Source organism: Salmo salar, chromosome 22 (genome assembly GCF_965601325.2).
Source record: "Salmo salar chromosome 22, fSalSal1, whole genome shotgun sequence".
NCBI classification, from domain to species: domain Eukaryota; kingdom Metazoa; phylum Chordata; class Actinopteri; order Salmoniformes; family Salmonidae; genus Salmo; species Salmo salar.
In genome coordinates, this window is record NC_138312.1 from 32,759,962 (window position 1) to 32,774,138 (window position 14,177).

The 14,177-nt window shown below is 42.8% G+C and overlaps 1 protein-coding gene across 1 annotated transcript in view; it reads left to right on the top strand.

Moving 5' to 3' along the window:
- Positions 1-13,788, top strand: part of LOC106583186 (metabotropic glutamate receptor 2) — a 96,996-nt gene extending 83,208 nt beyond the window's left edge. The window contains exons 5-6 of the mRNA XM_014167087.3: positions 11,042-11,219; positions 13,045-13,788. Of these exons, the coding sequence (XP_014022562.2) occupies positions 11,042-11,219; positions 13,045-13,118 (252 nt within the window). The 3' untranslated portion in view covers positions 13,119-13,788. The remainder of the gene's footprint in view (positions 1-11,041; positions 11,220-13,044) is intronic.
- The last annotated feature ends 389 nt before the right edge of the window (positions 13,789-14,177 follow it).

Genomic DNA, 14,177 nt, shown 5'->3' on the forward strand with positions numbered 1-14,177 from the left:
GCTTTTGGAGCAGTGGCTTCTTCCTTGCTGAGCGGCCTTTCAGGTTATGTCGATATAGGACTCGTTTTACTGTGGATATAGATACTTTTCTACCCGTTTCCTCCAGCATCTTCACAAGGTCCTTTCCTATTGTTCTGGGATTGATTTGCACTTTTCGCACCAAAGTACGTTCATCTCTAGGAGACAGAATAAGTCTCCTTCCTGAGCGGTATGATGACTGCGTGGTCCCATGTTGTTTATACTTGCGTACTATTGTTTGTACAGATGAATGTGGTACCTTCAGGCGTTTGGAAATTGCTCCCAAGGATGACCCAGACTTAAACCGAACAATTTTTTTTCTGAGGTCTTGGCTGTTTTCTTTTGATTTTCACATGATGTCAAGCAAAGAGGCACTGAGTTTGAAGGTAGGCCTTGCAATACATCCACAGGTACACCCCCAATTGACTGAAATGATGTCAATTAGCCTATCAGAAATTTTTAAAGCCGACATCATTTTCGGAAATTTTTCAAGCTGTTTAAAGGCACAGTCAACTTAGTGTATGTAAACTTCTGACCCCCTGGAATTGTGATACAGTGAATTATAAGTGAAATAATCTGTCTGTAAACAAATGCTGGAAAAATTACTTGTGTCATGCACAAAGTAGATGTCCTAACCGACTTGCCAAAACTATAGTTTGTTAACAAGAAATTTGTGGAGAGGTTGAAAAACGAGTTTTAATGACTTCAACCGAGGTGTATGTAAACTTCCGACTTCAACTGTAAGTAAGCATTTCACGGTAAGGTCTACACATGTTGTATTCTGCGCATGTGACAAATAAAGTTAGATCAAATCAAATCAATCCTTCAACCTACAGTAGCAGCCAATGTGTGGTGTTCTATGTAGGCCCACATTCAAATCAAATCAAATCAAATTGTATTTGTCTCATGTGCCGAATACAACAGGCAACAACACATCTTCCACGCTGATCCACAACACAGGGTCCCCTCAGGGGTGCGTGCTTAGTCCCCTCCTATACTCCCTGTTCACCCATGAATGCGTGGCCAAATACGGCTCCAACACCATTAAGTTTGCTGATGACACAGCGGTGCTAGGCCTGATCACCGACAACGATGAGACAGCCTATAGGGAAGAGGTCAGAGACCTGGCAGTGTGGTGCCAGGACAACAACCTCTCCCTTAACATGAGCAAGACAAAGGAAAGGATTGTGGACTACAGGAAAAGGAGGGCTGAACACGCCCCCATTCACATCGACGGGGCTGTAGTGGAGCTTGTTGAGAGTTTCAAGTTCCTTGGTTTCCACGTCACCAACAAACTATCATGGTCCAAACACACGAATTGGAGTGGGTCTAGGGTTTCCGGGATGATGGTGTTGATGTGAGCCATGATCTGCCTTTCAAAACACTTAATGGCGACCAACGTGAGTACTTGGGGTGGTAGTCATTTTGACATATTACCTTCGCTTTCTTGGGTACAGGGACTATGGTGGTCTGTAGGTACGTATTACAGAATCGTGCAGGGAGAGGTGGAAAATGTCTGACACTTGGAAGTTGGTCCGCACATGCTCTGAGTACACGTCCTGGTAATCCATCTGGCGCACAGGGCCTAGTGAATGTTGACCTATTTAAAGGTCTTGCTCACATCTGCTATGGAGAGCGTGATCACACAGTCGTCCAGCACAGCTGGTGCTCTCATGCATGCTTCAGCTACATGTAGCTCTCGCTTTGATCTCAAAACAAGCACATCTACTCACCACTGCTCATGCTGTAAAAACATTCCACTTCAAAGTTAATGGGAAAGATCCATACATGGCAATGGTCTATTTGCATATAGGCCTACTGCAGCTCTGATTGGTTATGGCGCACCAGTACGGGCCTGAGTCTTTCCTGTCAATTGAGTAGAATCCTACTCTGATGCATTCTGCTTACAACAAAATCTCTTGCATTGTTTGTTTTGTTTCAGTATGTTACATTGAAGGTGTGTCACATCTGCTCCTGCCACACCCCCTAGTGGACATCTGGTGTCTCCTTGACCTGCAGCCACTCCTCCAGGACACTCTCTATTTCTCCCCCTCCCTTTCTGTTTGTGTGTGATTGTGTGGTTGGAGACAGGTGTGCTGGAGCCAGAGCGGATCTTCACCAGCTGCAACCCGTTCCATAATCAAGACCTCTACAAATACTCAGTCCTGCCACTTCCACTCTGCCGGATCGTAATCTCCGTTCAGTCAGTCATGCGTTTAGCTATTTGTTATTATTTAAGATCCTGTATCCTGCAGTGCCTGTTTCCTTGCCTAACACTATCCCCTCTCACTGCAGTTTTGCCACTCTGACTCTGGTTCCTGTCTCCTGTTCCACATCTCACCACCCTGCTACCCTGTTCTGTATTCAACTCACCCTCACTCCCTTGGATTCCCCTCCGGACCTGTTTACCCTGTCCCAACCCAGCTCGCTTCAACCTCAGCCTCCACTTCTGGTTTACTACAACTCATCCGAGCTTCCCTGGATCTGCACTTCATCTCTCCCTGTGTTACAATAAATATCTTGGTTCATTCATCCCTGTTTCCTGATCTGAGTCTGCTCTTGGGTTCCCCTGTGCTGCTCCGCTTAACAAGGTGGCTAATATTGCATTGATTCGATCACAATTCCCACAGAAAAGGGAAACGTTGATAGTGTTAATGTAACCGATGTGAAATGGCTAGTTAGTTAGCGGTGGTGCGCGCTAATAGCGTTTCAATCAGTGACGTCACTCGCTCTGAGACTTGATGTAGGGTTTCCCCTTGCGTTGCAAGGGCCGCAGCTTTTGTGGCGCGATGGGTAACGATGCTTCGTGGGGTGTCAGTTGTTGATGTGTGCAAGGGTCCCTGGTTCAAGCCCAGGTTGGGGCGAAGAGAGGGACGGAACCTACACTGTTACATTAACAACGGGGAAATCGCCAGAAAGTTAAGTAAAGTCAATATCGTGCTTCTCCCAATATCGTGTTTCTCTGGGTTGCTATTTCTTCTGCAAGGCAGTCCCCCACACACTTGGGCAGCTTAGAGATAACATTGGTTTGGACCAGCAACCATCTTTGTGTACCATTTGAAAGTAGAAATGTAAATTGTATCCACATTTTAGTACATTTATCAGCCAAAACATGACACCCGCCCTGTATTCTGCAACGTGTACGCTCTCGTTGGCTGGCCCTCGCTTCATATTGGTTGCCAAATCCACTGGCTCCAGGTCATCCATAAGTCTTTGCTAGGTAAAGCCCCGCCTTACCTCAGCTCACTGGTCACCATAGCAACACCCACCCGTAGCACGGGCTCCAGCAGGTATATTTCACTGGTCATCCCCAAAGCCAACTCCTTCTTTGGCCGCCTTTCCTTTCAGTTCTCTGCTGCCAGTGACTGGAACGAATTGCAAAAATCACTGAAGCTGGAGACCCATATCTCCCTCACTTAAGCATCAGCTGTCAGAGCAGCTTACCGATCATTGCACCTGTACACAGCCCATCTGTCAATAGCCCACCCGACTACCTCATCCCCATATTGTTATTTATTTTTTTGCTCCTTTGCACCCCAGTATCTCTACTTGCACATTCATGTTCTGCACATCTATCACTCCAGTGTTAATGCTAAATTGTAATTATTTCGCCACTATGGCCTATTTATTGCCTTACCTCCCTAATCTTACTACATTTGCACACACTGAATATAGATTTTTTTATTGTGTTATTGTGTTATTTGTTTATCCCATGTGTAACTGTGTTTGAGTCACACTGCTTTGCTTTATCTTGGCCAGGTCGCAGTTGTAAATGAGAATTTGTTCTCAGCTGGCCTACCTGGTTAACTAAAGGTAAATAAAATACAAAATTCAAGAGCATGTTGTCTCAACCGATGGCGGGCACAACACAAAAACCTCAGATGATGTAAAATAGGATCTAAGCTACAACATATGCAAATATGAAAGAATCTGAGTTTACACATTTTTAGATAATTGGCGTTAATGGTTAAAAAATGACGAAATATTTATGAAAAATAAATTCTTTCAGAAATTATAAAAAAGTTTGACAACCATGTTTGTCAGCTTTTATACACTGCTCAAAAAAATAAAGGGAACACTAAAATAACACATCCTAGATCTGAATGAATGAAATAATCTTATTAAATACTTTTTTCTTTACATTGTTGAATGTGCTGACAACAAAATCACAAAAAAATATTCAATGGAAATCCAATTTATCAACCCATGGAGGTCTGGATTTGGAGTCACACTCAAAATGAAAGTGGAAAACCACACTACAGGCTGATCCAACTTTGATGTAATGTCCTTAAGCAAGTCAAAATGAGGCTCAGTAGTGTGTGTGGCCTCCACGTGCCTGTATGACCTCCCTACAACGCCTGGGCATGCTCCTGATGAGGTGGCGGATGGTCTCCTGAGGGATCTCCTCCCAGACCTGGACCAAAGCATCCGCCAACTCCTGGACAGTCTGTGGTGCAACGTGGCGTTGGTGGATGGAGCGAGACATGATGTCCCAGATGTGCTCAATTGGATTCAGGTCTGGGGAACGGGCGGGCCAGTCCATAGCATCAATGCCTTCCTCTTGCAGGAACTGCTGACACACTCCAGCCACATGAGGTCTAGCATTGTCTTGCATTAGGAGGAACCCAGGGCCAACCACACCAGCATATGGTCTCACAAGGGGTCTGAGGATCTCATCTCGGTACCTAATGGCAGTCAGGATACCTCTGGCGAGCACATGGAGGGCTGTGCGGCCCCCCAAAGAAATGCCACCCCACACCATGACTGACCCACCGCCAAACCGGTCATGCTGGAGGATGTTGCAGGCAGCAGAACGTTCTCCACGGCGTCTCCAGACTCTGTCACGTCTGTCACATGTGCTCAGTGTGAACCTGCTTTCATCTGTGAAGAGCACAGGGCGCCAGTGGCGAATTTGCCAATCTTGGTGTTCTCTGGCAAATGCCAAACGTCCTGCACGGTGTTGGGCTGTAAGCACAACCCTCACTTGCGGACGTCGAGCCCTCATACCACCCTCATGGAGTCTGTTTCTGACCGTTTGAGCAGACACATGCACATTTGTGGCCTGCTGGAGGTCATTTTGCAGGGCTCTGCCAGTGCTCCTCCTGCTCCTCCTTGCACAAAGGCGGAGGTAGCGGTCCTGCTGCTGGGTTGTTGCCCTCCTACGGCCTCCTCCACGTCTCCTGATGTACTGGCCTGTCTCCTGGTAGCGCCTCCATGCTCTGGACACTACGCTGACAGACACAGCAAACCTTCTTGCCACAGCTCGCATTGATGTGCCATCCTGGATGAGCTGCACTACCTGAGCCACTTGTGTGGGTTGTAGACACCGTCTCATGCTACCACTAGAGTGAAAGCACCGCCAGCATTCAAAAGTGACCAAAACATCAGCCAGGAAGCATAGGAACTGAGAAGTGGTCTGTGGTCACCACCTGCAGAACCACTCCTTTATTGGGTGTGTCTTGCTAATTGCCTATAATTTCCACCTGTTGTCTATTCCATTTGCACAACAGCATGTGAAATTTATTGTCAATCCGTGTTGCTTCCTAAGTGGACAGTTTGATTTCACAGAAGTGTGATTGACTTGGAGTTACATTATGTTGTTTAAGTGTTCCCTTTATTTTTTTGAGCAGTGTATTATATCTCAACCATTTGTCTTTTCAGTGATGAAGACATGGATGTCTCACGGTATGGTGGGTTGTGCAAAAACGGGTCAACTTTGAGCACTTTTATCTATTGAATGTTTTGGCATTCAGGTCCAAAAAAGTAACTTTCTGAGCACTTCTACAATGGGCAAATATTTATGGAAGGTTGTCATTCAAATCAAAATGGATGCTGTCAAAAAGTGATTGAATTCAAAGGGATTTACCCAATGCTGACCAGAGGCAGTGGTTGGTGCCTTAATTGTGCAGAATATGATGCTTGTTTTTGGTACATAGAATGTGTCCTTTCTGTTTGCTGAGAAAATGACCTTGCTGGATAACTTGAATGCATGAATTTCACCTTTGGGTGGATGCTGCGGATTCCAGTAGTAATAGACATACAGGTGAAATTCATGCATCCAAGTTAACCTGATTCAACTTGTCAACTAATCATTAAGCCCTCAATGAGTTGAAATGAGGTGTGTTCGTCCAGGGCTCCAACAGAAATGTGTGCTGTTGGGGATACGCGAGGACCAGGATTGTGAAACACTGATATGGGATGTAGCGACATCAGTGCAAAAGAAGATGCAGTGAAGAAAATAAACTGAAAGAATAAAATGAAGAATGAGTAGTCCTCAATGCTGTTTTTTGTTTTCATATGATTTTTCTTTGAGATGCATTTGGACACGAAATACACTATATATACAAAAGTATGTGGACACCCCTTCAAATTAGTGGATTTGGCAATTTCAGCCACATCCGTTGCTGACAGGTGAATAAAATCAAGCACACAGCCATGCAATCTCCATAGACAAACATTGGCAGTAGAAGAGTCTTAATGAAGAGCTCAGTGACTTTCAACGTGGCAACGTAATAGGATTCCACCTTTCCAACAAGTCAGTTTGTCAAATGTTGCCCAGCTAGAGCTGCCCCGGTCAACTGTAAGTGCTGTTATTATGAAGTGGAAACGTCTAGGAGCAACAACGGCTCAGCTGCGAACTGGTAGGCCACACATGCTCACAGAACAGGAAGTGCTGAAGCGTGTAAAAATCGTCTGTCCTCAGTTACAACACTCACTACCGAGTTACAAACTGCCTCTGGAAGCCTCATCAGCACAATAACTGTTCGTCAGGAGCTTAATGAATTGGGTTTCAATAGCCGAGGAGCCACACACAAGTATAAGATCACCATGCACAATGCCAAGCATTGGCTGGAGTAGTGTAAAGCTCGCCGCCATTGGTCTCTGGAGCAGTGAAAACGTGTTCTCTGGAGTGATGAATCACGCTTCACCATCTGGCAGTCCGACGGACTAATCTGGATTTGGTGGATGCCAGAAGAACGCTACCTGCCTGAATGCATAGTGCCAACTGTAAAGTTTGGTGGAGGAGGAATAATGGTCTGGGCCTGTTTTTCATGGTTTGGGCTAGGCCCCTTAGCTCCAGTCAAGGGAAATATTCATGCTACAGCATACAATGACATTCTAGACAATTCTGTGCTTCCAACTTTGTGACAACAGTTTGTGACAACAGAAGAATTGAAACGCCGACTGCAAGCCAGGCCTAATCGCCCAACATCAGTGCCCGACCTCACTAATGATCTTGTGACTAAATGGAATCAAGTCCCTGCAGCAATGTTCCAACATTTAGTGGAAAGCCTTTGCAGAAGAATGGAGGCTGTTATAGCAGCAAAGGGGGGACCAACTCAAAATTAATGCCCATGATTTTGGAATGAGATGGTTGACGAGCAGGTGTCCACATCCTTTTGGTCATGTCGTGTTAATTGTTCTAATTTTAACTCTTCACTCTACATGTATAAATCATTATCATTTGAATGTTAACTTTTGAATTAACTTTGAGGGGGGGGTTCTTCACACTTGTTTCACCTAATACTAGCAACAGCACCATCTAGTGATCAGACCTGGTAATATCAGGTTGTATGATGGGGCATAAACCTAAGAACTTCAATGACTAATTTCTCTGAACTGGGGAAAAGAAAACTCACCAAATTCATTACATAGGTTGAATATACAATTATCCAAACCGCAGCTTCATATTTTTTTTATGAATTTTATAAGAATCCCGTACATTTAAATGGCCAATTTGGGTGCAATAATCAATTAGCTTAAGTTCAAATTGTCTTTCAACATAATAATGTTGCAGGAACTGTTACCATATCTGTTTCTAACTACGGAAACCATTTCAGAACAATCTGAGATGGTTGATGTCATGGCTTGCTGAAATTAAATTAATCAACCCTGCAGACTTCCTTGTTGGTTTTGGGTAAAGTTCAGGCATAACAGCAACCTCGTATGTTAAAGAAGAGATAGCCTAGTGGTTAGAGCGTTGGGTCAAATCCCTAAGCTGACAAGGTAAAACTCTGTCGTTCTGCCCCTGAACAAGGCAGTTAACCCACTGTTCCTAGGTTGTCATTGTAAATAAGAATAGGTTCTTAACTGACTTGCCTAGTTAAATGAAAGTAAAAAAAATAAATAAAAAAAAGTTGAATCACCATAAAGACACCTGTGCAGCGCGGAAGTTAATGTTTGAAACAGTGAATATGATTGGTTTAATATGTCTCGCTTAACTTGTCAACTTGTCTTCAGATTTCATAACTCCCTTTTAGTAAGGAATCACGAAGTCTCCTCATCCCTAAAATAAACCATGAGATCTTTTAGCGCTAGCGATATTAGGACTACCGTGCAATGTAGATGTTCTATTTTCTCCCGAAATTGCAAAAAAAATTGTACGTTGATGTAGTGCCCATCGGTTATCAATGTTTCAACCTCTGTATTGAGAAGTCATGTTTTTTCCGTCATTTCCTGGTTATAAAGAGCGCCATAAACGACACTAACCATGAGCCTTAGCGTTTCTGCTGCCACAGAAATGACCTTGGGTTGTCACTAGTTACTACAGCCACAAAGTCATAAATCCCGCCCATTTCTACAATTACTCTTCTTAAAATTTGATATGAAACCTAACCCTAATCTTAACCTAACCTTAACCACACTGCTAACATTATGCCTAACCCTGACCTTAAATTATTTGTGGCTGTGGAAGCTAGAAGAAATCAACCACCTGTGTATCTGAAGCCATGATTGCGCTTCTGTTGTGGGTGTGGTAGCGAAGGAACCTTTCTTTATAATGGGGGTGGTCCAGAGGGGTCATTTTTCAAACACCTGAAACAGCTTTTTCCTGCACTGTAGAGTCATAATCATTATGCCTAATTCTAATGTATTAAAAAATATATACATATATAATATATATAGGTTATCTAAGCATACCTCTTTACCTGTTCAATTGTCATGTTAATTAATGATTCACATTGATTCTTTAAGAACTGTTATGCCTTAGGAGTTTAGTACAACTGCCACACTGGTATTGTATCATAACCCGAGAATTACAGCAATGCATTTATTTTCTAACGTCAAGCAACCTTACCAGCAGGCATACCAGCTAAGATAATTAGAAAACCTACTCTAACATGATTGATAGCCTGAAATTGCTCAGCAGTTAGTTATTAGGTTGGGAGATTGGGAACATATCTAGCTGGCTAGCTAAAGCCAACTTCATAAAATTGCTAGGTGGCTAGAATTACAGAGAAACAACAAAACATTTTCATTTAATTTATTAATCAAAGAAAGAATCAATAGGCTACATAGCTTGATCAAATGAATTTACAAACATACCTCCTTCGAGTCCTGCCCAGCACCGGCAGCTAAAATCAAATCAAACGCTGTGTGTGTTACTGGACACTCTCTCTCCTCCTCCACTGCCGATACTGTCTGCATGCACTAGAGTATCTAGTGACCCACCTAGCATATCTTTGCTCCTCAGTGCACCTTGGAAGGAACCACTTACTAAGGAGAATAGGAGGGTTGCTCTTTGCCTGGTCCAGTCAGTGTGCCCCCTTCGCAAATTACCCCTGACAGACCTTTATATAAATAATTGTAAAAAATCTGACGGGGCACGTGCCCTTGTGCCCCCTATGGGCATGATGCCCCTGCCCATTCTCTCCTACAAGCCAAAAGAAGCCCTAAAATCACCTAATCATGTTGTACGTTCCCCTTCTGAAAATATATATTCAGGCTGAAAATGTAGAATGATCTCACTCTCTCTGTGAGGGCTAGATTCTTTGTGGAATAACATACCTGAATATACGTGGAGTAGGGCTTCCACAGGCGACACAGCCTTTTTAAAACAGACACTTGTATCTAAAAGTTTTATCACGAGTACTTGTAAAAATCTTTGTCAGTTGTCATAATGAACAACTGAATCACACACACCGTGAGAGGAGGCTGGGAAGATCCAGAGTTGCCATGCTCTGCATCCTGAATTTAACCCTCTTGGAAAACACAGTTTGTCTTACTGAGAAGGCAGATTCCCAGCTCTCTGCTGTTCCTAAGACACATCTTTCCATTATTAAAATTCAATTAGAAGCTTATGATTATGCAGAAGGGTACGCTGCCCACATTGCAGTGTTATTAAAACTATTTCTGAATACAAAGTGTGGAACATAGCACCTGTGTACTCTTTGATGATACTACAGGTTACATGAGGTTAACATCAGTTTCTTATCCCAGCTTTTAGGTATTTTATGAACCAGATTAAAATAGGATAAATGTTTTAACATAATGTACAGCAGCCTACATGTGACAGACAGTATTCAGCTCAACAAAGGGACTGCCAGAAGTAGAGGCTGTCGACAATTCAATATTTATTTCTAGTGCATTTCACATTGGACTCGCTACACAACTCAAAGATTCACTTGTGTCATGTGGTGAATTTGCATTCTCTGTAGCCTACTGTCAGTGACAGCAGTGAGTGAAGGACCACAGCACAGCTTGAACGTCATGTCCACTGCTGAGTGCTCTCTGCCTGCCAGCCTAACTCATTCTAATGCTGATATTAGTATTCAGGGAGTCATGGACAGACACCTGCTGAGCCTGGGAAGTGTGTGGGATGGCAGGCTGGCAAGATGTACCCAACACCCACTCACCATGCACCACTACCTATAGGCTGCACTATAACTAAACTGGCATCTGGGAAGAGACAAAGACAAAGCTTTGCTGGATATAAAAGGACTAGTTGATGACACACAACTGCATGTAGGCGGACCAAAGAGAGGAGGGGAGGTGGAGGGGGGCTTAAGTGAGGGACTGACAGGCAAACAAACAGCTCACTCACACCACTCTCCTCTCAGATGCTGCTGGCAGCACTACACAATCACACATGGAACCTTCTATTTCCTGAGGTTGTCCGGCTACTGTTAGCTTTTTGACATTCCTCAGTCTCTATGCTGTATTGTGTTCCATAATATGGCTTTATCAGATGAGTAATCCCTGTCTCTGGTCCCGTCCTCTCCCTCTCTCCCTCTCCCCACTTCAGGTGCAGACCACCACCATGTGTATCTCTGTCAGTCTGAGTGGCTCGGTGGTGCTGGGCTGCCTCTTTGCCCCTAAGACCCACATCATCCTGTTCCAGCCCCAGAAGAACGTCACCTCTCTCAGGGTGGCCACTACCCGCTTCAGCGTCACCACCGGACCCGGATCCAGCTTCTCTCAAGGTACAAGCCGGCAGGCAAACACAACCTTCATCCTCACCGTTATCATTATTATCATCATCATCATCATCATCCTCATTATTACCATCATGGTCGCTAAAAAGTCATTTTACAGTACCATTGTTCATCATTGAGATATTTCAACATATTACACTATAAAGTGCCTTCAGAAAGTATTCACAAATCACCACCCCTTGACTTTTTCCACATTTTGTTGATTTACAGCCTGCATATAAAATTGATTAAATTGAAAATGTGGATCACTGGCCTACACACAATACCCCATAATGTGAAAGTAGAGTTATGTTTTTAGAAATGTTTACAAATGAATTAAAAATGAAAAGCTAAAATGTCTTCAGTCAATAAGTATTCAACCCTTTTGTTATGGCAAGCCTAAATAAGTTCAGGAATAAACATTTCTTAACAGGTCACATAATAAGTCGCATGGACTCACTCTGTTTGCAGTAAGTGTTTAACATTATTTTTTAATTACTATCTCATCTCTGTACACCACACATACAATTATCTGTAAGGTCCCTCAGTCGAATGGTGAATTTAAACACAGATTCAACCACAAAGACCAAGGGCACCTAATAAAAAAAGCTAACATTGAATATCCCTTTGAGCATGGTGAAGTTACTAATTACACTTTGGATGGCAGATGTCATTCCTAACTCAGTTGACAGAGAGGGAGGAAACCACTCAGGGACTTCACCATGAGGCCAATGGTGACTTTAAAACAGTTACTGAGTTTAATAGCTGTGATAGGAGAAAACTGAGGATGGATCAACAACATTGTAGTTGATCCACAATACTAACCTAAATGACCGAGTGAAAAGAAGTAAGCTTGTACAGAATAAAAATATTCCAAAACATGCATCCTGTTTGCAATAAGGCACTAAAGTAAAACTGCAAAATATGTGGCAAAGAAATTTACTTTATGTCCTGAATACAAAGCATTGTGTTTCGGGCAAATCCAACACAACACATCACTGAGTACCACTCTTCATATTTTCAAGCATGGTGATGGCTGCATCATGTTATGGCTATGCTTGTCATCAGCAAGGACTAGGGAGTTTTTTTAGGATAAAAAACGGAATAGAGCTAAGCACATGCAAAATCCCAGAGGAAAACCTGGTTCAGTCTGCTGTCCAACAGACACTGGGAGACAAATCCAGGTTTCAGCAGGACAATAATCTAAAGCAGAAGGCCAAATATACATTGGAGTTGCTTACCAAGACATCATTGAATGTTCCTGAGTGGCCTAGTTACAGTTTTGACTTTAATTGGCTTGAAAATCTATGGCAAGACTTCAAAATGGCTGTTTAACAACGATCAGCAACCAACTTGACAGAGCTTGAAGAATTTAAAAAAGAATAATGTGCAAATATTGTACAATCCTGGTGGGCAAAGCTCTTAGAGACATACCCAGAAAGACTCACTGCTGTAATCGCTGCCAAAGGTGAATACTTATGTTATTGAGATATTTCTGTATTTCATTTTCAATACATTTGCCAAGAAAGAAAAAAAAAACGTATTTTCATCTTGTAATTATGGGGTACTATGTGTAGATGGGTGAGAAAAAAAAACTAGATTTAATCCATTTTGAATCTAGGCTGTAACACAACATTTTTTGGAATAAGTATGAATACTTTCTGAAGGCGCATCACTTCACTACACCCCTGTGGTGTGCTGACAGACCAAACTTTAGAACGAGGTGTTATTTACCCCTCCACTGTTCTCATCTTCTTCTCTAACCTCTAATCTGACTCAGTGAATTATAATCTGATAGTGTTGTTGTTAAAAATTGACTATTCTCTTTCTAAAGCTTCAGCCTCCAATATTGTGCCAACGGTGTGTAACGGGCGAGAAGTGGTGGACTCCACGACTTCCTCCTTGTGAAGACTGACTGACTGAGCCTCACGTTCCTCGGCTGACAAACATTGTATACAGAGTTCTATAACCACTAGTCCAGAATCAGCTGTTTCAGATATTAAAGAGGTCACACAGAAGATTGTCCTGATTTTGTTGTCCTCTAAGTGCTGTGAGTACAATGTTCCGATTCTGTTTCCATTCTATGACTAGTAGCGATTTAAAAAAAAAGATGCCAATAAAGATTCCGTATCATAGCCCTTCTTTTTATTGAAGATTTTACTTGAGACATGGAGTAAATTATGGTAAATCTGTTAAATGTAATATATACAAGATGTTTTTAATGTAGATTTTGGTGAACCGGTTTGTGCTTTCTTGTAATTTATGTAAATAAAATGTGTTTTGTATTCATATGAAAACTACATATGGGTTGACTATTCTATAACTCTCATACACAGGCTGTCTGACTGAAACGAAATGGGTTGTAGTTAAACTGTCACTCAATCAAAAGACACATTACGTAACACAGAGACACCAGGGAGGACATCAAACTCTAGTCTGTAGAGGCAGAAAGATATGATGTTGCATGTAAACCTGTTCCCATACTTGTGCTACCACTTCTCTTCAATCCCACAGAGCATTTGGGGAAAGGGGAATTAAAAAACACTACAGTCTATGTCCACGCTCCCGTGGTAATGAAATTAATAAAACAAACCCCATAAAAATCTGTCTGTTTAAGCTAGAGATATCTGTTTGTATTCTACACCTGTTATATTTGGCGCATGTGACTAATAACATTTTATTTTATTTGCATTAGATCTTCTCAATCCTCCGCATCCGCCGATGTCGCACTTCCACATCTGCGGTGAAAGGTGACAGAGCCAGAGCGGTGTTTGTCAGACCATGAGACATCCGGAAAAACGGTCTTCTCACAAAATAATTTCTAGCGTCCAAACGATTTGGCCTACAACTATTATGACCCCTATATGGAAAGGTGTGACTCTCACGAACTCTAGAATACCGACAGCCCTGCTTTGCTCTAGGACTGCCACAGGCTTCACAAGACTCATCTCAATGTCCCCCGGTACC